General features: G+C 42.4%; 1 protein-coding gene across 4 annotated transcripts in view; it reads left to right on the top strand.

Annotated features, from left to right (window-relative positions):
• Positions 1-27609, top strand: part of RARB (retinoic acid receptor beta) — a 333110-nt gene that overhangs the window by 236371 nt on the left and 69130 nt on the right. The window contains exons 1-2 of one of the 4 annotated variants that reach the window (XM_040593377.1): positions 2934-3603; positions 11387-11476. The exons of 1 other annotated variant lie outside the window; for it this stretch is intronic. In XM_040593377.1, coding sequence (XP_040449311.1) covers positions 3447-3603; positions 11387-11476 — 247 coding nt within the window. In that variant the 5' untranslated portion in view covers positions 2934-3446. Of the gene's footprint in view, positions 1-2933; positions 3604-11386; positions 11477-27609 lie in introns of those variants that run through there. 2 more of the 4 variants (XM_040593379.1, XM_040593381.1) reach the window with 2 other exon arrangements.

The following is a 27609-nucleotide window of genomic DNA, read 5'->3' as shown; positions in this document are numbered from 1 at the left end:
CCCGATCTAGATTCTTAAAATGGGGTGTATTTTCTAATGTAGCTTTTCCTGATACTCTTCTTAAGAAAAACAAGTATGTTATTTCAGAGTGAAATATGAGATACATAAATTACTGTACTGTAGAAATAGTATGCAAGCAAACCATTAGGCTATTAGAAGACTTCGTTAATTACATGTGATTTTAGGAATAAGTATAAGCATTAGCACAATTATTATTCATAATAAAACATGATGAGCTACCTGGCTCATTTAGATACAGTGAGAAAAAGTAATCTTTTTAAATTCATATGTAGTTAAGTGTGACTTCCTGACACTTACTTTCAGAAGTGCCCAGTCTAGATTTTAAGGTACAACGGGCAGGTTTTATTTTTAAATATGGTATTATAAGACTGCTAATAGAATAAATATAACTGTATTTCTGTTTGTCTGATTTTGTTTATTTTAACTCACATGGGCAATATGTTTTTCTTGGCATAAGCTTAAACTGTTCCAAGAGCCATGGTCCACACAAAATGCTGTTTTCTCCCTAAATTGGAGACTGACAAAACATACTGTGTTTTGTGTCATTCTTTCCAGTTATTTTTGTGGTGATACATTACATATTCCAAATTTCTTGTGCATCCTGTGTCATCTGGTTAGAAAATACTCTTTTTAGTTTAGCTTTGCTACTCAAAACAAAATTGTAGCAACACAGCCAGCTGAGATGTTAACAAAAATTTAGCTACTTGTCTTTTTAATACCACAAATGCTACTTGCTGTGCTGAAATGGTGTAAACAAACCTTCCCTGAAGGATGGCTTTTTCAATAAATGAGCGCTATGCATAATTTTTGGATTAGAGTGTCAGGGGCTTCTTCAGCTGAGGAGTCCAGGCTGGGGGAGGACACCCCAATGGACTGAGAAAGTCCTTAAAAAGTCCTTAAAAAGACATTGTTAGACTCCAGCATTTGTAACTCTTCTGCCTGGAAGGAAGATGGGAGGGAGAGACTGCCTGCTGCAGGGACAGCCAAAGCTCTCCCACCGGAGGGGAAGGAGGCCTAAGAAAAGCTTTTGTTTTTATCTCTTCAAGCGGATTTGTTTCCAGATTGCAGCAGGTCTTTTTGCTGGCTGCTGGTTTTCAACATGGGTATATCAGTTTCAGGGAACAAGTGTGTGTGCTGGGGGGAGGGGGTTGGTTTTGTTTTGTTGGGGGGGGGGGGGGGGTTGTTAGTTTTTGAACCTGTGTGAAAAGTTTTGTTATACAATCTGCAGGCATTGTCAGAGGGCTTTCGGTTCATCAAAGGACTTTTTGTGGAGAGGGGACACGGGATCCATTAAAGTGGCTTGTGCAGCTCCCAGACTGAGTCTCTGCCCAGCGTTTCTTTACAGTCACCAGTTGTGTGCCATGTCTGCACACAACGTCCCTCGCTCTACCCACCTCCTGTCTTAGGCTTTTCAAGAAACGGGTAGTAATCGAGGGTTTCATTTTCCAGTTTCTGAACCTGAGCTAGCTTTGAGGTGGGAAGCGAGGCTTCTCATTGCCCCAGGAAACCTCACTCAGAGCTGGTGCTCAGTCCGCCGGGGCTGAGGCGGCTTGGCTTATTTGCTTAAAATGAAAGCGTGCACATGATTGTTGAGCTCAGTGGGGCAGAGGCTGTTTCCAGGCTGTTGTTTTTCATATCTAAAGTGTCCCTAGGACCATGGACTGGCGAAGGCCTCGATGGAGTCTTTCTCTGTAAGCAAGTTTTTGCAGAAGGTGGTTATCTACCTTGAAAGCACAGGGCTCCCTGCTGGCTTAATGCAGGTGGCGGGCCAGCACGGTGCTGGCTGTGGCACGCCGGCCGCAGCCCTGTGAAGGCGGCGACACCTACTCCCGCCAGGAGGGAGGGCTGTGGGCAGCGCGGTTGCCGCGGAGACCTTAGCGGGTGTTTTGGCGGGAGCAGCCCTGTGTCTTCAAAATGGCTGCAAGGGGGTGGCCGGGGCTGCCCCCGTCCCGGGGGGGGCAGCCGTGGTCTCCCCTCCTGGCACCCTGTGGTGTGTCCCATTCCCCAGGGACCTGCCTGTGGCCTTTCTCCCCTCCTGGGGGGCCTGGGGCTCATTAGCCCTCTGAAAGCTGATACAGCCCCTCCAGGGCCAGGCAGGCGGCCCCAGCCCCTCTGTGCTAATCAGAGACAGGCAGGAGCTGGCGGCGGCGGGGCTGAGGAGAAGAGGGGTTGTGTGGCTGCCTCCTGCCCTGGGCTGAGCGGTGGGGACAGCCCCTCCTGGGCAACCCTGGCGCGGAGGCCTGAGAGTGCTGGGCGATCTAGGAGCCAGGGTGAGCGATGGTGAGGAGAGATGGCACCAGCCTCCCCCGCCTCAGGAGGGGCGGGCTTGTGAGGTCCCCCCGGGGAGTGGGGCTGGCACCGGCCATCTTCTCTGCTGGTGGCATTGAAGGAGGGGTCCCTGCTGGTGGGCGCAGGGACTGTGCTGCCATGAGGCTGCTCCAAACCCTGTCCCGCCACCCCAGAAGTCGGGGCAAAGCCTGTGCCCGCAGCTCCGGCACGGCGGCAGACGCCTGCGCCTCGCTCATGGCCTCTGGGGAGGAAAGGAATGGCGGGGGGGGGGGGCGCAGAAGTTTTAGCGAACTGAACTGCATTTCCAAAATGCTCTGTTCTCCACCGCCACCGAAAACACTGCCTCAGTTCCCAGCCCCCATGCCTTGGTCCTCATTGTTTCTTTCTAACTTCGCTATTTCGGGTGGGTTTGCAAGTTGGCCTCCCCGTCCCCACCCGCCATTGCCGCCCGCTCGGCGGCAGCGGGGCGACTCGGGCAGGGCCGGTGCTCGCCGCCGCCGCTCGCCCGCCCGCCCGCCTGCTTTTTTGCAGGGCTGCTGGGAGTTGTGAAGGCGTGTGAGAATCCTGGGAGCTGGTGATGTCAGACCGCTTGGGTCATTTGAAGGTTAGCAGCCTGGGAAGGGTTCACGGAAAGTTCACTCGCATATATTAGGCAATTCAATCTTTCATTCCCTGTGACACAAGTAGTAGGAAGTGAGCTGTTCAGAGGCAGAAGCATCTATTCCCGGCCGAGGGGGATCCCGAGGCCCTACCGGAGCTGTTTTTTCCCGGGGAGGCGGGCGATCGGCGCGGCGCGGGACGCGGCACGCACCCAGCCGGCGCCCGGGCAGCGGGGCTGACTCTAAAGACATTTCGGGGGCAATTGATGGGAGCTAAAACTTGGAATGCAGCTCGCTTCCCCCCATCTTGCTGGATTGGCTGGGCAGCCTGGAAAATGGTAAATGATCATTTGGATCAATTACAGGCTTTTAGCTGTGTTGTCTGTCATAATTCATGATTCTGGTCTGGGAAAAAGACCAACAGCCTACGTGCCAAAAAAGGGGCAGAGTTTGATGGAGTTGGGTGTACTTTTATGTGCCATTTTCCTCCACACCTAGAGGAAAGCACTTTTGCAGGCATTCTGTGCAGGGGGAATCATGTTTGACTGTATGGATGTTCTAGCAGTGAGCCCTGCTCAGATGCTGGATTTCTACACTGCGAGTCCGTCTTCCTGCATGCTCCAGGAGAAGGCTCTCAAAGCATGCTTCAGTGGATTGGCACAAACAGAGTGGCAACACCGGCACAGTGCTCAATGTAGGTCCCAACTGTTATTTTTCCACTTTAAAGCTGCTTTATTATTATTTTTATTTATTTATTTATTTATTATTTATTTATTTATTAAAAATACTTGTAATTAAGAGCAGGGGTAATGAGGGGTGGGGGGAGTTTTTTGTGCAAAATGTGGTTTTGCAAGCCTTTTTTCTTCTTTTGGTGAGAAAGGAAAAGGGAAAGAAGCACGGGACTGCTTTCTGTTTATCCCTTCTCATTGATTAACAACAGTTGTGGAGCCAAGTAGGAAAACATAAAATTATAATATAGCAAATACTTGCAAAACTCCAATCAGTGAAGGACAAATTTACATAACATCTCTGTGGTATTTTTTCTTTGCCTTTTTAATCTAATTTTGTAGTGTGTTTGATAACCTGGATGCATGTTGTCTCAAAGTGCATTTTAGCAGAGCAGCCAAGCAATTAAAATGCTGCTCTGTATAGTTCTTGCAAAGACGTGGAATTGGAGTGGGTAGGTGCCATTCCAAAAATCAGACAGTAGTTTTAAGTTTCCTAAGAAAAGGCAATATTTCTTTGTACTGACCTTGCTGCCACCTTTCTTCTTCACTTTGTTGCTCTAAGAAGTTGCTGTTTTGCTAGAAAACTACTTACTGTGAGCACCCTTTGAGTTTAACCATCAATTATTTCTATACCTTGAGATTCAGGCAGCGTTGCATTGGTAACGGAGGAGGGAGAGTTAGTAGCAGGACCTTCTGAAAATGTATTGTTATGTTATAGGGTCTTGATTTGTTGCTGAAATACATAGATGGTAAAAAATAGCAGTATTTTAACACCACGGTTTCAAGTTTGAGAAATGGCAAAAAGTGCCAGAAAGTATCACCTTATACTCTGCATAAAAGCTTGCAGGATGCTTCACTGCTCTGAAGGTGATTTAGATAAATGACTTGGCTATGTATCAAAATGTTTTTAGCACACTCTCGGGCACTTCAGTACACCATTAGCCATATAATTCTGTTTGAAATTTTTGTTTTGCTGTATGTTAAAAAGTTACCTAGCAATTAGAATAGTTCTTCTTTCGATACAGTTTATCTCGAAGGAGTGGAGGGGGGAATTGAAAAATAAATTAAATATATTTGGTGAAATAGAGGGTTTTTTCACTCTGCTCAAAAGTTTTCAGTCACCATATGACGTTTGTGTGGGTTGAGTAATGAAAACAGAATTGTAAAAATTAGTGACTACCAGCCTACAACACCGAAAATGTTTTGCTGTCTTTACAGTTAAAATGAGACTGTGAGGTTCAGCATGAGATGTTTATTTTCTCCGTGCTGTTTTCAAAATGCTTTAAATAAGATATGAAACAAAGCTTTTACTTCAAAATAATGTTGCTAGCTATGGGAGAACATCAGTTAGGGGGAACAAAAAACCCGAAACAGATGTTTTACTAAAAATGTGTTTTCCTCCTTCCATGGTTTAAACTTTAATGTAAGTTCAGTGGTGATATTGCGGAAACTTGGAATTAAATAAACTTTCCTGGAGTAGGAGGCATATGCTGTCGTTAAAAGCTTGCATTCACAAAATATTCTTTAAATAACTTCTGGTTTTAAAATGTCCTGCTCATTCTTTTGTACGCTGTTAATACCTAGAAGCAGGTTTCTTAAAAACAAAATATATGGTGTTTGTTCTTGGGCAAGTTAAACACAGGATTACCCTTATCAGAATGGAATGAGTGGTAAATATGTCATTTGCCTAGGGCCTGTGATAAGAGGCAAGTGTTGATAACAGCAAAGTTTAGCTAATCAAAGAAACTCATATTAACAAGAGTAAATAAAAAATACAGGAAAATGCATTCAGGAATCCAGTCTCATAACTTTGTAGGCAATAGGATTAATCTTCACTGCATGGGAATTTAAAATCAGGCAGAAACCTGAATCATAATACAGTGGCTGTAATTTGAACTATGAAAGCTAATGGTATAGAAATGTGGAAGAGCAATTTAGTTTGGGTCCAAATGAAGAATTCTCTTTGATTTCTAGAGCAAGTTTTGGTTTTAATTTTGAAGAAAGCATAAGCACTTTATGTGTGTAGGTAAACATATGTAAACGGATTATAAAATACTGAAGTTCCCACAGCATGTAAGATTTTACCTTGCATCTCATGACAATAATGACAAAACCAGAAATTTTGTGGTCCAGAAAGCTTTTAATGGTTTAAAGGTTGCTCCAGTACTTATAAATACAAAGACACCAATGTTTAATTCTGACTCAAGTGTCTCCTGATTTTCTAGTTTTATGAAGACCTCTGTGATTTAATGGAAAGTAATTGTAGTGAAATTTGTAAATTATTAGACCTGTAATAGATAGGTTTTTTTGGTCTAGTTTGTTGTTTTATTTTTGGCTCTGCCATAAAAGCAGTACACCTGCAGCCATCGCTTTAGGCCTTAGAAATATTGATAGAGACGTGATTGTAGAGTAAAAGGTAAATGGTTGTTGAGGGAATAATACATGGATTGTGCAGACTCTTGAACAGGCCAGTAACAATCCCAGACAGCATCAGGGCGTCAACTAAAATGCTGGCAAAATTGGCTGTTGCAGGGGTTAGGGCAGAATGCTGTAGGTCTCCAACTTCAGCACATCTTCAGTATGTTAATCCCGTTATGATTCACTAAGCAAGTGTACTCCTGCAGCATCACAAATTTTCTAGTCCATGAGGGTCTGCAAAGTAAAAATAGAGGGTAAGGCGCAACCCAAACATGACCTTAACTTGTGTGGTATTTTTTTGCCTCCCCTCTGTGGGAGGAAAAACCTGCTACGGGTTTGCAACGCAAATGTTAGCCACTGTATACCACAAGATGTGTTACAAGCACACAAGAAAACACCTAGTTTTGCACTGGTATGTGTTTATGTTTTGTGTGATATTAGTTTATATCGTTGTAGGTTTAAAAACGAATTATTTATTTGCAAAGAAAACTATGGACTCAGAAATGAGAGTAGAACCGACTGCGCTTTTAATCATGAGTCTGTTCTCACTCCTTTTCTTGTAAGATAAAAATCAGGTCAGTGTAATCAAATTAGACAAGAACAGTTCTTAAGAGGACAAAAGACTTAAGATTGCAAGAATGAGTATTTTCTATTTTTTTATGTAAAGTAGAATTTTCATCTTTCCTGTAGTGCGGTGACAACAAATACTAAAAGAAAACCAGTAACTTCTGGTGAAGTGTGAGCTAACTAAACATTGTAGAAGTGGGAATGGGACAGACCCTGAGAGAAGAGCTGCAAGGAATGGCAATTTGACCTTGGAAAAACCTATTAAAAAAAGTCTTCATTAGTCTTCATTAATTAAACAGGCAGAAAAACAAATGAGCAGGCCCAAAACACTGGTAAGTTTGTTTGGCAGTATGTAGTGTTTCAGCTAATTTTATCAAGTAGAAGACTACTGCCTACCGCATTTTGTTAGGTTTAGGAGAAAAAGAAATTTGATGAAGGCAAAAGTTAAGGATATGCCAGCGGGACATAATAGGATGTCAAGGTTTGTGGAGTACACGGTTCTTATTTCAGTTTGGTGGGAAGTGTTTGCCTGGAGAGGATCTAGCAGGTATTAATGTTCAGAAAGCTCCTGAAGATGGGACTCCAAAAGGCATGCATTTTCCTTCTGAATTCCGGATTATTGCAATGTTTGGGTCAGGTTCTTGTTCCCTGCAAGCACTGGAAACATCTGCACTCAACAGAAAAAAGCTCAGTACTTTATTTTCTTTCATCTTTCTGAATTTAAAAACAAACATTTTGAAGTGAAGGACTTTTAATCTGCATTCCCAAGTATCAAATTGCTGCAGGTGTGTTTGCTAGTGCCCAGAAGGCAAGATCTGTTTGAACGAGGTTATTTTCTTTAAAGTTCATCTATAAACTTTACAGCCAAATCACTAGGACTGATTTGCTTAGGGATGCAGTCTTTGTTTAAATTTTTATACTTGTAGCTTAATGCTCTGAAATATGTGATGAAAAGTGTTTGTTTCTGATCCCCTTCATTAAAAAAAAAAAAAAAATTGTACAGGGATATTTTTCTTTCAAATTAATTGAAATGAGAACAACTATTCTTTACACAGACTGACATGGTTAGCTTGATTCAGCTGCTGGCACAGGAGAACTCTAATGGACACGCACCACTGTCAAAAACTCCTGCAAACAGAAATTACGAAAGGTGTTCGCTAGTGAAGTCAGGGTGGGATAAGCTTGAAGGAAAAGCAGTGTATCTTTGGGTGACTCCCTTCTTGCCTAATGAGTCTGCAGCAAAGGTGCAACTTGTCAGAACAAAGCCAGGCTGGCTGGGCGCTGCCTCAAAGAGAGGTTACCGTGAAGTTAAGGAGTTGAAAGAGAGAGATAATGTTTCAGACAGTGAAGTTAGTCATCCTCACATCCAGTTAAATCCCCACTTACTGCTGAGCCGCCTTCGTTAACCATGCGTGCATCGTGCCTGCACTGCAGCCCGGCCGAGCTAAGGGCTTTGCTTAGAGGTGCACAGGGAGCGAGGTGCCCCGGTCAGCGGATTATGCTTCCACCTCCCCTAAACACCCCAAATGACTGTTTTTTGCTCAGGCCTAATTTATACACCACTCTTTACGCAGCCGATGAAGTACGGCTGTGTTACACAGCCAGCATTTAGATTTGGGAGCAGGGTTGTGAAAGGGACATTGTGCTCAGAAGGACTGCTGTCTGCTGCGGTCGGCTGTGCCGTGCCCCATCCTATTGAGACCTCAAAAGCAGAGCACAGCTGCGATGAGTCTCCAGATCTGTTTGGCCGTGGGGGCCAGTGCCGGTATGCATGCAAGTGGGGGGGAGCACCCTGCTCCCCCTTGTAGTTTCTGCCTAGGAGGCTGGCAGCAGCCTCTGAGCAGCGAGTTTACAGGGGCGGGCGGCTGGGGCCAAATTAGTTGTGGTTTCGGAGGGCTTTCCAGAGCTTTGCTAGGCTGTCGCGCACAACCCCATGAGGAAAGGATATCAGTTGATGTATAAAATGGCCAAGGAGCTTTGGTAAATAGACTTTACCCTTCAAATCCAGAGGTCCTGGCAGCCGCTGTGTGGGAGGGTGGGGTTGTACTTTTCCCCTTCCTGTACTTGGACACTTTTGATTATCCAGACTTTCTGGGACTGAGCAGGGCTGCCTAATAACAAAGCCTGCATAATATAATTGCCTAAATAGGCCTATTGTCCTTTTCAAGTCACTGTGCTGTGAAATCTTTCAACTTTTTGCTGAAAATATTGCATCTAACGTTTAGATGGTTTAGTGGCTACGACAAGGAGGAGATCCTTTTCCCTCCTTTCTTGTTGCTGCGTGGTCGAGAAGCTGATTATATTATTGCCCCCTGTTGACTTTTACTCCTTTTGGGAAGCAGATATTTTAGCCCCTTCTGGCAGGGTAAACTGCCAAAAGTAATAGGCCTGGAAATACAAAGCTATGATTGATTTTGACCTTTGCTCACGTGCATGAAGTCTGTCCCCATGCACTGTGACCCATGCCACTTCTTGCTGAAATCCAAGCCCTTTCAAACCAAATGGAACCACGAAAATACAAGCCACAAAACGCTCAAAACTATTCTAAAGTAACAATAATTATTTTCTCTGTACCTCAAGAAAAAGCTGAAGCAGGAGGATAGCAAAACTGGATTTTCTAGACAGGCAAACCAAGAGTAATGTCTTTCGACTGCTGCTGCCTTTTTGAGAACCATATTCTAGGCACAAGATAAACAAACTGGTATCATGTGGAAATGATTCTTCTGTGCAGTTTTTAAGTCACAGTAATCTTAGCTGTTTCTCCTAACTGTGATCAGTAAAGAACTTTAATCCAAAACTGTAGATTTTAAACTGTCTTTTTAAAAATAATCTAAGGTCTGGGATTTTATTAATTCATCGTTGCACGAGCAAAATGTGTTTCAAAAGTTAAGAATGTCAGAAACAGTAGCCTGAAGTTAGCATCCTAAATCCACATTTCATGGCTTCATTTCCAAATATGCTGAGCATCTAGGAGCTCCCTCAGCACTTTTAAAAACAGGCCACATATTTAAATGACCAAATACTATTTAGAACCTGCATTTAATACTAAAAAAATTTAAAGGACTTTCCCACTTCCCCTAAAGTATATGAAAAAGTAAATCAGTGACAGAGTTCACAGCATTAACAGTAGAAATAGAGACACTTAGAAGACAAAGTAGGACTTGTTCATAAAAACATATTGCTCCCTTTATATAAATTTACAATTTTCTCTCTTTATTTTGTCTGACAGATTTCTCTGATTCTCTGTTTGCTTCCTTGTGTTAAAGTCTGCTCATCAGATATTAATCTGAGACAGTTTCAAACTTGTAGTATCTATTTTAATAGCTAGATTTTCTTCTTCATACACTCACTCATCATTACCAGCTGCTCAGGATTGTTTTCCCAGTGGCAGCAAATTAATATGACTGTGGTCACTGTGCATTTTGCTTATTTTGGGGGGGAGGGAGGAGGGGAAAACCTAGCTTCCTTCAGCTCATTTTAGTAATCTGAATAGGAGCGGAGAACTTGCATCATGTGACGGGGCAGCTCACGGCAGCTCACCAGCATGGGGTCCCTGTGTGAGAACCTCCCTTGTACATGACAATCTGATAAGGATATCATGTGGTTTAGAAACACATTCCCACAATGTTCTCTTCTTTGTCCCTTTATTTGGAAGTGGGTTTGAAAAAAACTTAACTAATGCCAGCCCTTATATAACTGACCCCACTTTCTTTTAACGTTCTGTTTGAGCCTTACAGCTTCTTCAAATACTTTTGTTAAGAGAGATGGAAATATAATCCAGCAAGTCTGTGTAAAGAATCCTAGACACAGAGTATATAATATACCTTCTGTTCCCCTTGGACAAGGTGATTTTTCTCTCCCCTGCTTATACCATATATAAACTGAATATTATAAAGCTATGTAAGTTAAATATACACATGCAAGCAACACTTGTGTAGGTTTAATAGGTTAAGGTTTGAATGAGTATTTATAAATTCTCAAGAGTGCTCTGGATCTTCACCACTAAAGATACGATGTTAAAGTCCATCCGTAGTTCGAAGGGTTTTCTATTGTATGCACTTTCAGTGACATACATTTTACTCTCTTAGTGGACCCCCTAAGAAGGAGAGCAGAGAAATGTCTTGCAACAAAGAGGTTCTTTTAGCACCGCTTAGTTTCTTTTAATGGTTTGGAGGATCTCTTTCCATTGAACCATAATATTTTTCTCTAGACTCACATAGTGTTTTTAGCAAGGCTCTTTGAGCAATAAAATGACAAATTAAGTTTATTTTTGTCTTTTAGAGTCTTAACTAGTGAAGCACTTAAATACATTCAACCCTCCACCCTAGATTTTAATAAGAGTTTCAGACACAGTGTGGTCGTATGCATGAGCCCTTAGTGTATTTATGTACCAGTACTTCTATGAAACACCAATAAAAGCTCATGCCGTTGCGCTGGATGTTCAGCACGATGAACATCCAACATTGTATTTGTTCTTAGAAAGAAAGAAGGATCATTCTCCTTTTAAAGATATATAGCAGAGGTGTGGAGCAATTAAACATGCTGTCTGGTGTTGCACCAACCAGAGTCAACTGCCACAGTTTGAGATTTCCTTCAGTGGGTTCTTCAGTTCTAGAAAGCCATTTGTGCCTGTGAGATACAAACAGTGGAAGGAATGGTTTGGTAAAAAAACCCAAACAACCAAACAAAAAAACAACAACCACGAAACAGTCAAATAACACAAAAAATTTCTCGAATCCTGTGATTTTTTTTATCTGAATGCAGCTTGTGGTGAGTTCCTGAAATGGCCTTTACACCATTCCAGTGGTCTTCTCCGCTCAGCTGGCTGGTGGTGCAGCAGCACATCATGTAGAGGTGTGTATCTCTTTTCTTATGAGAATTCCTTGTCGTCTTCCAGTCTTGTACCAGAATCACTCCTCTGCCAGCTGGTGACTGATACCAGGAGGATTCCCAGGTTCCTGCATGATAAGTGGGTGTAACAGCATCTGAGTTGATATAAATATATCACTTGTTCACAAATACCGATCTGAGATAGAGGTGTTCAGGCATGGCTCTGCCGTACCCTGGCTTTCGGGGGTCTCGGAGCCTCCTCCTGCCTCCAGCACTGTTGCTTGGGGACTGGCCATGGGCAGAGCCCGGGGCAGGGGGCAGGCTCCTCCACTGCTCGCCTCTCTCCATCTCCCGAGTACCTCCTTAATTCGTTATCTTGTACCCAAAACCCCACAATGAAGACCAGCGTTGCTTGTCTTTCCAAGACTGAACATTCACTCGCACACAAAGAAAAAGGAGTTGGAAAACTGTGTCACAGTGCCACCTGGCGATACATGCAAACCTTCTCTTCCCCTTGGCAGGGGCTGCGGCTGCTGAGGCAGTTGATCCGCACGCAGATGCTTTTTCCAGGTTCCTGATTCAGGCGCAGGGAAATGCCTGTGTCCCCCAAAGCTCGACTGCCTGGGTTTTTTTGCGCAACTCCCTGGGTTGCTTTAATCAGAGATCCTATCTTCTCTACAAACCTTTCCTTCCTAGCAGAGAGCAGTGATCCACCAATCTGCATTTTTGGCTTGGGGCACAAATCAAAGGACTAGCTAAAAAAGGCACGCATATGTGAGCTTTTTTTATTGTTAAGATCAGGCCCTGAGGAGGGGTGTGTGTGTTGCTTGTTTTAAAGCAGTTGTTCATAGTTCTGCCTCTCAGCTTCTGGTCTGAAGAGGTTTTCCTTTTTTCCCCTCATCTGTCAGAGTATTCCTTCGCATGGCTTTGTTGTTTGGTTTTCTTCTTTTCATGCATTTGAGGAAGAAATTCTGTTAGTTACTGGATCAGGGTATATATCTTGGTGGCTGGCTGGAAAGTCTCAGATGACCTGTCTTTCTTAAAGATCCCTCACTTTCCGCCTCACGCTTTGAACACCAAGATGGAAAATGAAGAACAAATGGCAAATTATCTGTCTTTCAGATACTTGTGCAATGTGTCTGATGAGGGGGACTAACAGGAGACTATACTTTTCCCAAGTCCTCATTGCCCAGTGAACCTCAGCCTTCCTGTCTCTGTTTAGAGAGCACATTCCAGCTGTGTTTTTCGAATTGCATGTATCGTCACATGCTATGCAGGTTAGGTATGTGAACTGCTCATCTTTCTGCACTTTGCGTGTATTGCCACATTCACTTCTCTGAGACCACACCAAGAAGGTTCCATTATCTCTCAAAGTTTTGAAACAAAGCCTTCGGCTGCCTGTGAGAAGTCAGAGCTGACTCACATCCTTCTGTAGTTTTTGTGGTTTTTTTTTTTTTCTTATCCCAGTCCTTTCCTTTCTCTGTGTTTTGGAGAGGTCCTGCAAGACTTCATGGTTGAAGCACGAGCTATGTGTTAGGAAGCACTGCATATCTGAAGGCAGTTTGGAAAAATAGCCGTTCCCCTTTCCCTGAAATGGAGTGCAGTATGAACGCTGCAATTGTTCACAGGGGCTGTTTTCACCCTTATCAAAATGTGAAAGCAGAGCTAAGTTACAGCATGATACACTGACACTGCCCAGTAATACCATATCTGTTATGTTTTCACTAACCTTAATTTCTGCGCAGAACAAGAAAATACTCTGACGAAAAGAGGTGAGGAAGGAATGACGCAATTAAACGAGATTAAATCAGAGTATCGGTTTCTCTGGAACACGTATTTGGCTCTTTACCAACAGTCTTCTCCCCGTTTTTCAAATAAACACATATTTTCACATGATAACTCTATTTGAAATATTAATGCTTCTAAGGCTGCATTACCTTTGTTTTTTTCATCAAAGTCCATTACTATGAAAAGGCTGCTGCTCCTTAGGCTGTTTCAGCTTCAAAAGAATTTTAGGGCCTGGTCTATTGGAAAGCTTGGGGGTATAATTAGTGAAAATGGAAATAGATGCAAGAGAAATTTAGTTCCTGATGTTTTAATTTAGTGTAGTACTGCCATGTGTTGTTGAAGAGGATTCTTAAAGGCAAACATAATTATTTCATTATGGTCTTCAGAATGCTTTCATTGGTCTTAATGACAAGAAGCTGCATAAGGAGTCATACATTTTAATTAGACCTTCTTATATTTACATCAGATAAATAACAAATAATTGATGAAAAACAAGTCTTCTGAATGGATGATTTCACACAGAGCTCTGGTTACAGTTTAATGATAAAACATTTCTCTTATTGCTTTGCATTTTAATTATCTAGAATTATTACTCTAGCAGAAATCTCAAAATACTGTTATTTTCATGCATTTCATTAGATTCACAAATGATTTTATGAATCTGAAGCTAAGAGAAAAGGTGGGTTTTGACATACATTTACGATCAGTTTCCAGCTTTATTAATTCCATTTTGCTTTAATTTCTTACATTTAGATAACTTCTTGTTTTGGTGATAGACTCCCCAGTAAAAGTTAGTGGGAAGAGGATTCAGACCTTTTTCTATGTCTTCAATTCCCTACATAGGAGCTATTGTTAACAACCCAAAACTCCTGTAGAGGTCAAGGAGTGAGTATGAAATTGTAGGGCTTGTAGTGGAATTTTCTTAGAGAAAAATTGTTGCCTCTTTCTCACCAGCTTAGTTGAAAGTTGTATTCCCAATTTACTTTGAAAATCTTACCGATACCCTTTTGTAATTGTGTGAATGTTTGCAGGTGCATTTAAAATACCTATTTTTTTCTTTTCTTTACCCCCTTTATTGGATGCTTTATAATACCAGGAGAAATTACTTTAAGAGTTTTGCTACTTGCAATAGTCTTCCATGTTTGCAAGCTCTCCAGCCTTTCATTTTTGTAACAAAACATATTTCATATGATTCATTCCTGAGAGTATACAGAACGCTAATTGTTGTTATTGATTTTAAATTTTGCAACCATTACAAGTAACCCAGATGAGTGGCAGATAAAGAGTAATAACCCATGAAGTTCTGGAAGTGTTTCATGTTTGTCTGTAGTACTTTATGTGATCAATAGTAACTGCCCCATTGAAACTAACTGCTGTATCAAATAACAGTAAATCAAATGAATGTGCTTACAGATTATTTATTGAAAGCTTTAATTGTTCACTGGGGCCCTGCTTATCTCAGGAAACAATAGGAGGCAATGATCAGGCAAACTGGTTTGCACATGCAGGGGTGCAGTGAAACAGCAGGATCACCCCTGTGTCTGGATGGTGTGAGAGCTTTCCAAAATTTGCCTCTGTCCCACTAGGATTGCCCACTCACTGGGATTGCCTGTAGGAGTTGATCCCAGAGTAGATTGGTTAGAGGTGAGCTTCTCGAGTTCGCAGTTTACTCTTTTTCTAGTTACTATTTTTATAGATTGTCATCTTTGGATGGCAATTTTTTTGTATCTGGTGGAATAAAGTTTGGGAAAAGAACTAATAAGATTTCCCAAAATTTCCGGGAGGTCCATGTAATGAGAGACAAAACAAGATCAGACCTTAGAAAGGGAAGGGAAGTAAAGAAAAGCATACTAAACTTACTCAGTGGAAAACTTAGCTGGGTGTGTTACAGTTTTGGGTGATTATATGCTGCTGTACAGTTATCAGACTTGCGCAAATACTGAGAAATTAAAAGCAATGATGTGCTGTTATATTTTACTAATTCCTTAAAATGGCTGCTCTGCCTTGTCACAGTTACTCCTTGAAGTACTAGTGCTACAGGTTGGAGGTTTTCTGGGACTTAAAGCGAAATGGATAGTCTTATAGGCAGTTTCACTACTATCCACAATTTTTTTAATAGCCTTGGTGTGTTGTCAATAATACTTAGCTGTGGCTTCGGAATCCTTTTGGTATCAGCAGAGGCACTAAAGCTGTCCTTCAGCAAATTCAGGAAGATGGCACTGAATTAATTTACGTTTAGTAACATATCTTTCCAACCATGACAACTTTAAAAGCATTTGTAAAAATGAGATTAATTTCTACAGGAAATGATGGCCCAAATCTCTCAAACATGACAGGAATATCCTTCCCCCGCCCTGGTATGTTTTATGAAATGTACGTATATGCATATGTGTAATGTTGGATAATCAGAATATAGAAATTTAAAATTACTAAAGCACGGAATAAAGCCAGAAGATTTCTGGAATGGAATCTCACTTGAAAAAGGTAACATCCCTTTTTCAAAGTGTAAGCTTCAGCTTTAGTTTCTTGGGACATCAGATGTCAGGACTGAATGTTGCATTTCCTTTTCGCCATATTCTATATAAAGTACAGTTGACATTTTCCCTGTTAGGATATTAGTGTCTTGTTGGGTTATTGCAGTCAATAGTGAGCAGCTTAGCTGGGCAAAAAACCCCAAGTCGTTGTTGAAGGTAGGTATTGAATAAGAAAGACCAGGTGTCTAGGAAATACTGATAGCACATATGTGTTTGCCTGCAGTACATTGTGCGCATATTTTTTCTCTTCCAAATGAGAATGGTACTGACAGACAACATACAGGTCAAATTATAATCATTCCTCACTCCAAGAGTAATCAGAAATCCACTGCAGGTAGAGAATAGGAGAACAGAGTACTGGAAAATGTTCTCTCCAGTTGCGATACTCATCTTATTTCCAGTCTCTTGTGAATGTCTTACTTTATTGATCTGTGGTCTTAAGGCAGGGAGTGGAGGTGTGCTCTGAGCCACAGTCAACAGTGCTGCTACCGCTTGGCTCTGGGACACCAAACTCCCTCCCAGCTTTCAGCTTCTGCTGCACCTACTGTGAAAGGGGCAGGGAGATGTTTGCCAGGTTAACAGCATCAGTGGAAAGTAAAATGCACCTATAAATTTTTTTTAAATAAAATACTATGTGTAAACTTGATGACAAGGACTGAGAATTATGAGGAGAGGGAATCTGGTAGTGTCTTAGTTTTTCATGGTACCTTCTGAACTGTGTTATTTTTTGTCTGGCAGGTATTCTATTCAGAAATATTGAAATTCCACTTAGGCAAGCATTATGGCTTGATAAACCGTATATTTTATTTGCCCCCTCAAAAGATATTGGCAATGTTTAGTTCTTAAATATTCCATAAACTTGAATTTCTTATGTTAGCATCAGAAATGTTGAGGTGAGCTGCTCTTAGTAATGCGCTGTCCTGGTCTGGCATGCTGAGGCGATGAAGGAGGACAGAGTTTGTCCCTGTTTTGGTCTCAGATGCTGTAAATGTATGTGTGCTGGAGGATGTCAGAAAGGTTAAGTTTTGGTCTGGCTGCCCTTCTAGTTTGCAGATACACTCAAGTGATGAAAGCCATTTTTTCTGTTATTATGTCATGTCTAAATGGAAATAATTTATTGTTTTAATTATAACCCGGTAGTTGCAGCAGTGCAGCAATGTAGCAGTGTGGGTGCAGTTAGGCAAGTGTAAAGAACAGTCTTAACACTTACTCGAGAAGTAAGCTACACGAGAGTAAAACACCTGTATACAAGCAGAGGTACCCCAGAAGGTTCACTGCAGTAACATTAGGGGCATAGGAGATGTGGGCTGCTTGGTTTAAGAAGCTACCTTTGCTTCTCGCAGTCTACGCGCTGCCCTGTCCTCTGCAGGAGGCTGCTGCTGCCCAGCAGGAAGAGACTCAGGGCTCCATTTCACAGCCCTGAGCCTTGCCAGCTTCAGCAAATGGCCCTGTTTTGCAGCCGCATGGCTGGGAAGCTGGACATGTGCTGTTTCCCCCGCTCCGCCTGAAGGGTTGGTAACCTCTGGGAATGGGCCGGGGGACGGCTGCCTGGGGTTTGCTGGCTCAGCAGGTTTCGTCCCAGCTCCACTGTGGGATGAAACCTTACTCAATAAAGAATCATACCTCTGGGTGGCATAATGCCAAAAAAAGGTCTGCAGCAAGGGCCCGAGACTGAGACGCCAAGCAATGAGATATATAAAGCTTCACAGTTGTCCATTGCCTTGTAAAAAAAGCAAGTGGCTGTGTGACAAGGGGTTGTCAAAGAAAATACAGAGTTAGATCTCCTTTTCGAAGGAAATCAAAACTTAGAATTAGCAGAGCAATAAAAGCCTTCTAAAGCGAAAGCTGGAAACAATACATTTTTAATAAAATGGGCAGTTACTCTAATTGCTGAACCCCTACTGTTCAATTTCTTTTAGTGCCCTTATTCATTAAATTCAGCATACTTATACTTATTATTTACAGATGTATGCATTTTAACTTGTTTATAGAAACCATGCCTTGCAGAAAGCTGTAGATGGTATAATACTAATTTGTAAGTGTTTATTGCTGCCTATAATATGCAATTTTCAAAACAATTAAAAATAGCAGTGGAGTTCATCATTGTAGTCAACCCTAAACTGCCCATGAAAAGTAAAACATTAGTACTGTGTACCACCTTAAAGGTTATAGGCCATTTGTAGTGGATTGATAGCATACCCATTAATGAAGAATTTACCTGTTCTTAAAGATTTTAAGCTCTCAGCAGCCTAGTTTCTGGATATTATTCTAATGTAACCCATTTAAACATATGTGATGGAGTTCATAATTGCCCTTGTAAATGGGTATAGAAAGGAGGGTATATAAATCAATTAGTGATATCCAGCAGTGTGGCTGTAATACAAATTAATTGGGATGATAAGCATTTTAACTGCTACTATACTTACTCGAAGCAGTTTTGATCACTGAATTGGCTCTTGTTGAGTCACTCTATTAATTTTAAGATTTGAGAACATCTAAAGATCGAAATGTTCTGAATTAATGGTCCTAAAGTTTGAGAAATAAAATGATAGGTAAAATATCACACAGCAAGTCAGTTTTACTGCATTTGCAAATAGAGCACAACAGTTGTAATTTGTTCATGTGGTACTGAACAACTGTGTAATAGTATTGCATGATTAAAGATGTTAAAACACTCATTTTAATGCTGGATTCAAGCCACAGCAAAAAGTCATGATGAATGGTGTCATAAGAACATGTTGAATGTATAGAAAATAAAAAAAATATTTGGCAGACATACTGAAAACTAATACCAACTTGGATAGAAGGCAAGTTTTGAAGAATAAAATCATTCCTTTAGTATACTCTGAATTATTCTATTTGGATGCTTGAAAAGATTTGAAGATAAAAGAAAGTCTTCAAAACACTGTAAAACATTTAATAACTATAAATGGAGAAGTTATGACTTGGTAAAATATCTGGATGTGTGTAGGGATTATAGTAACTATTTCATTTCCCTTGCAATTTTTATTTAATTTTGAAGATACTGGATCTGAGTTTTCTCCCATTTATGTTTACAAGTCAAGAGTCCTCCTTGGAATTGGTGGGGTGACAACACCATAAAAGAGATCTGAAAAAAGAATCAGACCCCTTTTATTTTTAAGTGTTTTATCCCGCACAATGTGCCTTTTTTTCCTTACTTTTCATCCTGCAGGGAAAATATGCTGAATTTGTGACGCCACAGTTGTATCAGTAGGCTACAGAAATAGTCTTCATTTTCATAAATAAGGAGTAAAGAGGCCAGAGTCCTCATTCTCTGTACATTTGTGTCACTTCTTTGCCTATGCCACTATGCTCCAGATGAGAATCTGACCTTGGGAATTCACTGGTAAAGCAAACGGGGACTGAATTGTAAGAAACGTTAATTTTTAAGGAAAAATCTAACTTTGTGCAAATGATAGCACAATTGTAAACGTTTTTTAAAGAAGATCCTTTTTTTTCTGTTTGCAACAAAGCGGAATTTTCACTTGAGACTGATGCAATTTTGCATGGTAGTGGCCAAGCAGAAAATCACCGACCTGAAAAAACTACAGAGCTAGCATCTTTCGGATGTTTTTCTTCATTTTTCCGTATGATTTATTTTTTTCATTTAACATGTTTTCTTTTTCATTTTGAAGGTAGGCTCCTAATACAAAGTGATGAGCTGTTGCCCTGTAAACTCTGCTGTGCCTGCCAAACCCTCCGGCCATCCTGTCTGTACACTTACTTTCACCCTGGCTCCCTCATGGTGTCTGCCTGGCCATTTATTTAGCGAAAGACACTCCTGTTCTCAGTTACTAGCACATCATTAAGTCTCACTGTCCTGAGAGTAACACAGGTATAACCAGACGCAGTTCTTGTCCCTGATACAATTAATCCTGACAAGCTTTCTGCCTTCCATGTTTGCTCAGGTGTAAATGCTTCTGTCTGGCTACATGGACACATAAACCCAAATGTAGAACTGCTTTACTGCTATAACTGTAAAAAAACCCAAAACCCCAAACCAAAACAAAAAAACAAACCCCCCAAAAAACCCAGCCAGAAAAACAGTGTAATTTTCTTTGAAAAGGTTATGTGAACATGAAATCTCCTATGTTAGCTATACATACTACCCCTGGGTTTAGCGGAGCTGGTGCTTGAGAGCCAGGCATTGCAAACCAGGGTAAACCTTATTCCTGTTTGAAAATATCCTCCTGAGCAAACCTACAGAATATGAATGTGCTTTTACAGAGAGGCTGCAGCCTTCTTGTTGTCCTTTACAGCTAGCTGTAGTAAATATGTGTGTAGAGTGTGTAGTTGCCAGAAGTCCTAACTTTACTGGGAGAAGCACCAGAGGTAGTTGCAGTGACGGCTGTCCCACAGAATACCTGTGAGACACAACAAAACGATGCAGCAGCTTCAGAAAAAGGTTTCAGGGTGTTTGCATTCAGGCATACATGGTCAGGACACATTGGTGATTTCCAGGTCATACATGCTCAATATATAAGACTAGCCTCGTAGATTCAGGCTTATGTCTTGGCAGTATATGAGGCTGATGTTGGCTTGGACAGTATAGTCAGGAGTAGAGGGTTTTGTGGCAGTTTCTGGTGCTGCTTACGCCTGTGTGGGACACAGCACCAATGTGCATGGGTGCAGATTCAGGACTTCTCTGAGGGCGGGTTTGTTGTCTGCCGGGGCATTCCTGTGTAATTGTATATATGGTGGAGTAGTCTTACAGGAAGTTAGGTCTTAGCTAGCTGTGGAGATCAGCAAATGAAGACAAGCCTTTTGTCATCTCGAGTTCCCTGCCTGCAGCAACAGTGGCTTCTGGGGGGCAGAAGGCACCCAGCCCTGGCCTGCTTTGCAGTTGGCAGGCAGGCGGTGTGCACACGCAGGCTTGGGGGTGTTTCAGAGTCTGCACATTAGGGGGACTTAGCACAGACTTGAGTTCCCTGCTCTGTCATGTCTCCTGTGTGTAACTTAGACAAGACATGTAAGGCTACGTTTCAAAGGCGCTGCTAGAGCTACAGCTAGGTTCTCAATTGCCGTTGAAAATACCGGCTGGGTACTGCTTGCATTTTTCTAGGAATTTAAGACCCAAGCAAATGAAACTCTTAGGCCGTCAGTGCTTCCATTTCCCATTTGTAAAGTAAGACGAATACCTCACTTAGGTGTTACAAAGGTTAAAATATGAATGCTTATGGGTTATTCACATACTGGAGTGGCAGGGACCATGCTTGTAGATCAGATAGGTAGAAGAGAGCAGGATCCTTCATGCTGCTGAATATGGCAGGGCCAGAAGTGCTGCCAGCTGTGTTGCATGGTAGGGATAGTGGGCCTGGGGAGTCACTTAGGGTGTCTGTGATCTGTGCAGGAATGTCACTTGGGAAGATACACTGGCAGGTCGGGCCCCTGGAGTGCCTGAATAAATGGTACTGTGAAGGTAGGTTACTGATGTTGCATTGATTAACAAATGGATTAATTAAGAGGCCAGATTGTGGCATAACGGAAAAGTATGTTACAGAAGAATGACCACCCTTCACCAGGCAACTGATCTTTGTGGGAATAATGAAATCTGTGCTACAAGTGAAGAAGTTAGCTGCTAAGGAACAGAAATTGTATTATGAGACTAGAACAGAAGGGTAACTGAAAGATAGATGCTGCTGTCTTCTGATTTACTGCAAACAAATCTGGATAGCTCTGCTGTGCTGGTAGTAAGATGATGAACTTCATTTCCTGGCCCTAATCACCTCACAGAAATAGAGGTTTCAGAGGGCTATACTCCTGTTGCATGGCCAAGATTAGTATCCACTGACTCTGCTGACTTAACGTTACATGACTCTGCTAGTTAACATTACAGAGTGGCAATTGAAACTTGGCAATTTTGTAGATGAAAGGCATGAAGGACTATGATGCAGCTTGCTCTCTCCCAGTTCTAAACTGGGGGAGATGCAGCAGACTAGTGTAAACGCTTCTTTTCTGCCATTTCGGTGGTCAAATACTACTTGGTATACATACAACAAAGGCATTTGCTGAATATGAAGAAGCCTTTTTGTTGTTGTTGTTTGGCATTTGTGAGGGTTTTTTGACTCATCCTTTGAAGCTAGTCTGCATTTTAACACTGAAATGCTAAAATAGTTAAAATGAAAGCACTCTAAGGACCTGCTTTGCAAGTAATGGTTCCCCTCAAGGTTTTGGAGGCCTTTCAAGGTTCATTCTTACAAATATCTTTTGACTTGGCAGGATCGCAACCATTACCATTATTTGCATTGGAGTAGCGCTTGAAGGTCCTGCAGTGCTGGTTATTGTGCAACATATTCTGAGACCCTGCCCGAAATATTGTATGGTCTAAACAAATGAGATGCAAAGGGTGGGGGAAGAAAATACTGTCCTGATGGTATGTCTGTCTGCAATGGAGCAATGGCCAAATTTGTACTTGGAACTTCATTAGGGTAAGGATATCAGAGCAGACAGTGTGCTTAACTGCTTCTTGTACTCACAAGGCAGAGTGCAGAGTTCAGCAGGACCCCTCTTGTCCCAGATGCGACGGGACAGAAGCCAGCTGTCCGTATCGCTCTTTAACTGACAAGACTCCTAACAGCAAAAGCACTTTGGCTTTGAAGACTTCTGCCAAATCAGCTGCACCTATCGAGTCTTGCACCTTGTCTGAGATAGCTATTGGCAGCAGCAGCCTGTGCTCTAGGTATGGCTTTTAAAATGACCTGGTCTGAGGCATCTTCTAGGTGACCTTGTGTGCAGTTTGTCCATTAGTAAGTCTTTGCAGATTGGGCTTCTGAGCTCCATAACCTCTACTTCTTGCTAGTTTTACTGTTACTTTATTCATACAGTAGGAATCCTGAGTAGCACGTAGTGAAAACCTGTGGGATACTCTTAGCTTTTAAAAGTAACAGAAAAGGATCATTTGGATTGGGCACCCTCAAGCAGAAACCAGGTCGCGAAGTTTGATCTCGTGTCCCTGTTGAAAGTGAAATTCCCCTTTTCAGACTAAAAGCAAACCTGAAGACTTAGAGGTTTTCTTGGCTTTCAGCCCAAATAATACTTTTTTTTTTTTCTTCCCCCAAGGTCTAGACAGTCTTGTAGAGATGAACTATGACTTGATGAAAATCAATGGTAGAAAAATTGTAATCAAGAATTAAAAATAGAGTAACTTACACTTAACATCACGGCTTTAAGGCAGATGTGTGCACCTAGCAAGATGCAAATAATGATATAGAAGCCCTCAAATATGGAAAACATACTTTCTTAAGTACTTCTGAAAATCCTGATATTTATATCTCAATCTGGAGTTATTGTGGCAGTCTATCTTTTAATCCAGGTATGTTGTGTTCACTCGTAATAAAAAGCATTCCCTCCTGAACTTTGATGCATACCCAGCCCTAGGAGGAAAGGCTTTTTGGTTGTGGTAATTCGTTCTACATTGATTAACATTTGCACATGGCTTCCCCTGAGCCTTTTCCTCTGTCCTCCTGACCTCAGCCCACTCCACCTCCATGCCGTCAACCCCCGGGTAAAACAACAATCCAGCACAGCGAGTGCTGATAGGTGAAATAGTAGTGCGACTTCTTTCCTTTGTGTTGTTTTCTTTGCAAGGAAGAAAATGGGAGTCTTTGCACAAGGGAAGACTTTGTTTTCCTCTTTCTGTTGTCTGTGATCCCCACCTGTTGTATATATGGTAAAAATATCTGGGACTTATAACCCAGCAACAGTACGCAGCCAGAGTCATGTGTGACCGGGTCAAACACACACTCGCTGGAGGGTCATGGCCAGGTTACTAAGTCAAGGCTGGCAAGCCTCCATGATAATGTTTTCTTTCTCTCTCACTCTTTTTTTTTTTTTTTCTTCTCCCCTTGTCTGTCTTCCAAACAGTTTAAAAAAAAATCCTTGTAACAATGCAAACTATTTAAGCATGACAAATTCAAAGAAGTTTTTTATTAAAAAAAAATTGGATGGGGAGGGCTGAGTCAATGATATTTTGGATTTAATTTTATAGTATAGTTTTATGTGGCACATGAAAGAGAGAAATTTGTATTGAAACAATTGAGACCCACTTTCCCAGTTCCTGGCTCTTTCCTGGAAGATGATTAAAAGCAGACTTTTTTTTCCAGACGAGACATAAAAATTAAATGATCTACAGTATATAGTTATTTTTTCAAATGTTTGGAGGCTTATAAATAACTTCTACAATCAAATACACACATACAAGCAGCAGAGAATCTGGTTCTAATTACTTGTACTTTAGTTGAACTTTGGCGTTTCCTTTGACTTTCTGCCTAATGTATGTGAGCTGTGTGCCTTGCACTCCTGCAGTGAATTCACAAAAAAAAAAAAAAAAAAGAAAAAAAAGAGAGAGAGAGGCAAAAAATCCAGACTCTTGTTGGTGCCAACAAAAATGAGGGTTAACAGAGTGTTTTGACCAAATGCAACACTTTGCTATTCACCCTAATTAGCTGAAATTGCTGCTTCCCACCAGGGACCCTGAGTTCAGTATTCAAAATTCCCTTGAGGCTATCCAGGAAATGCCATTTGCTTTACAACTTCTTATTCTTTTAAGACTCAACTGTCCAAAGTGTACATTAACATACAAGTTTAATAATATAAGTTTCTAGCAAAATGCAAGGCATTTCATAGTGCTTGCTGCTTCTAGTTGGTCACAAAGTAAAATACCTCCTCCATCTGTCAACATGGTTTAGCTGGCAGTAAATTAGGTCTCACAAAGCAGGCTGTGCTTTTAAAGATCTTATCTGCTGCTTTATCTAACCTTTAGAAGTATTTCAGACATTTTAGGAATTGTGAAGTGACCGATTGTTTGAGAGTCCCTGTGTGCTTAAGCTGCATTCAGGTGTTGGGTGACAGTACTGAGGCTGTTTTCTCAGGTGAGTGGGGACCCTGAAGTGTCACATCCCACAGGACAAGGCATCAGGGCATGGAAACAAGTTGCCCCTTTTTTTCCCCCCTCTCCTTTGAATTCTTCCTGAAATTGTAAGACTGCTTTAAAAATGCCTCTTCTGGAAATACCATCTTTCTGCCCTCCATCCTTTATTTTTTCCACCTTGCATGTACAGACATGCGTAGAATCATGGAGTCACTTAGATTGGAAAAGACCTTTGAGTCCAACCATTAACCCAGGACCGCCAAGTCCACCACTAAACCATGTCCCTAAACACTGCATCTATGCGTTTTTTAAATACCTCCGGGGATGGCAATTCCACCATGTCCCTGGGCAGCCTCTTCCAATGCTTGACCACCCTTTCCGTGAAGATATTTTTCCTAATATCCAATTTAAACCTCCCCTGGTGTAGCTTGAGGCCATTTCCTCTTGTCCTGTTGGTTGTTACGTGGGAGAAGAGACCGACCCCCACCTGCCTACACCCTCCTTTCAGGTAGTTGTAGAGAGCAGTAAGGTTCCCCCTGAGACAACTCCTCTCCAGGCCAAACAACCCCAGTTCCCTCAGCTGCTCCTTGTAAGACTTGTTCTCCAGACCCTTCCCCAGCCTCTGGACACACTCCAGCACCTCTGCATTCCTCTTGAAGTGACAGGCCCAAAACTGAGCACAGGATTCGAGGTGCGGCCTCACCAGCGCTGAGTTCAGGTGGATGATCACTGCCCTAGTCCTGCTGGCCACACTGTTTCAGATACAAGCCAGGGTGCTGCTGGCCCTCCTGGCCACCTGGCCACACTGCTGGCTCATGTTCAGCTGGCTGTCAGCCAGCACCCCCAGGTCCTTTTCCACCAGGCACTTTCCAGCCCCCCTTCCCCAGCCTGTAGCACTGCGTGGGGTTGGTGTGACCCGAGTGCAGGACCCGGCACTGAGCCGTGTTGGCCTCGGCCCATCAGTCCAGCCTATCCAGATCCCCCTGCAAAGCCTTCCTGCCCTCCAGCAGGTCAACACTCCTGCCCAGCTTGGTCTCATCTGCAGCCTTACTGGGGATGCACTTGATCCCCTCATCCAGATCATTAATAGATACATTAAACAGGACTGGGGCTGATACTGTGCCCTGGGGAACGCCACTTGTGACCGGCCACCAATTGGATGTAACTCCATTCACCACCACTCCTTGGGCTCAGCTGTCCCATTAGCTTTTACCCAGCATATAGAGTGCACCAGTCCAAGCCATGAACAACCAGTTTCTCCAGGACAATGCTGCGGGAGATGGTGTCAAAGGCTTTACGAAGGTCCAGGTAGACAACACCCACAGCCTTTCCCTCATCCATTAGGTGGGTCAGTTTGCTGTAGGAAGAGATCAGGTTAGTCAGGCAGGACCTGCCTTTCATAACCCCGTGCTGGTTGAGCCTGATCCCCCAGTTGTCCTGCACATGCCCCATGATGGTGCTCAGGATGATCTGCTCCACAACCCTCCCTGGCACCGAGGTCAAGCTGACAGGCCTGTAGTTCCCCAGATCCTCCTTCCTGCCCTTCTTGTAGATGGCCATCGCACTGGCTGACCTCCAGTCTTCTGGGACCTCTCCAGTTTGCCAGGACTGTTGATAGATGGTGGAGAGTGGCTTAGCGAGCTCCTCTGGCAGCTCCCTCACTGCCTTCAGGTGGATCCCATCTGGCCTCATAGGTTTGTGCACATCTAAGTGGAGCAGCAGGTCACCAACCATTTCTTCTTGGACTGCGGGGACTTCATTCTGCTCATCCTGATCCCCATCTTCCAGCTCAGGGGGCTGAGTACCCAGAGGGAAGCTGGTCTTGCTATTAAAGACTGAGGCAAAGAAAGCATTAAGTACCTCAGCCGTTTCCTCATCCTTTGTGGCAGTGTTCCCCACTGCATCCAGTAAAGGATGCAAGATTATCTTTGGCCCTCCTTTTATTTCTAATGATTTGTAAAACTAGGTTTTGTTATCTTTTACAGCAGTGGCCAGCCTGAGTTCTAGCTGGACTTTTGCCTCTCTAATCTTCACCCTGCAAAACCTCGTGACATCCTTATAGTCCTCTAGAGTTGCCTGCCCCTTCTTCCAAAGGTGGTAAACTCCTTTTTACCCTAGTTGCAGCCAAAGCTTTTTTTCCAGAAAGCAGGTTCTGCTGTCATGCATCCACTAGCCACCCACATGACACAGAAATAATGCTTTATACCTGCTGCGCATGAATGCACTGAATTTCTGCACTTCCATGCTGGCAGTACATACGTTTGCAAATAAAGAGCTAAAAAGCCTAAATCCAAGGAAGAATAGTATGTCAGAAGCCAGAGTGAGAGTCGAGCTTGTGTAACTTGAGTTCAAGCCTTCTCCAGAAAGCTGTGCACCTTGTATGTGATCAAAAGTGGATGTTCCCAAACTGGGTTTTTTACACAGAAAAAAATACCAAACTCTCTGGGTGGTTGTTCAGCAGATGCAAGCATTATATTTAATAGATTAAGATCTTTTAGTGAGAGAGATAAAGAGATACGTATATGCTTATGGCTATTTTATGGAGGGTCTTCTGGTTCTTTCCTTGTCGTACACCTTTTCACATTGTCCAGAGAAGAATTCTGTAGCAGCACCTTCAACTCTTCAGTTGCTGTGCTGTGTATTTATGAACTGAGCTGGTTGCTTAATCTCTTCTGGTTATCACAAGTTCCTGGTGATTGGCCAGTGCCTGACAGACCTCCACTGTACTTACAGTTTGTGGTTTGAACACTACCGTTGGATGCTGGTGCTTGTTTAGGATGAAATCATGAAAAAAGCAGAAGGGTCTCAGTATTATTCGGCAAAGACTGTTTTCCCCAAACTGAAATCGCAGAAGGATTGCAGGAGTGTGGTGGTTTTATTGAATGACACAACCTTGTTTTCCTATGGGAAACCTAACCCCTGCCTTTTAGATGGACTGGGAGAGT

This window comes from Falco naumanni, chromosome 4 (assembly GCF_017639655.2).
Source record: "Falco naumanni isolate bFalNau1 chromosome 4, bFalNau1.pat, whole genome shotgun sequence".
Lineage (NCBI taxonomy): Eukaryota > Metazoa > Chordata > Aves > Falconiformes > Falconidae > Falco > Falco naumanni.
Note: the sequence above shows the minus strand (reverse complement) of the source record. Positions and strands in the feature narration are given on the sequence as shown.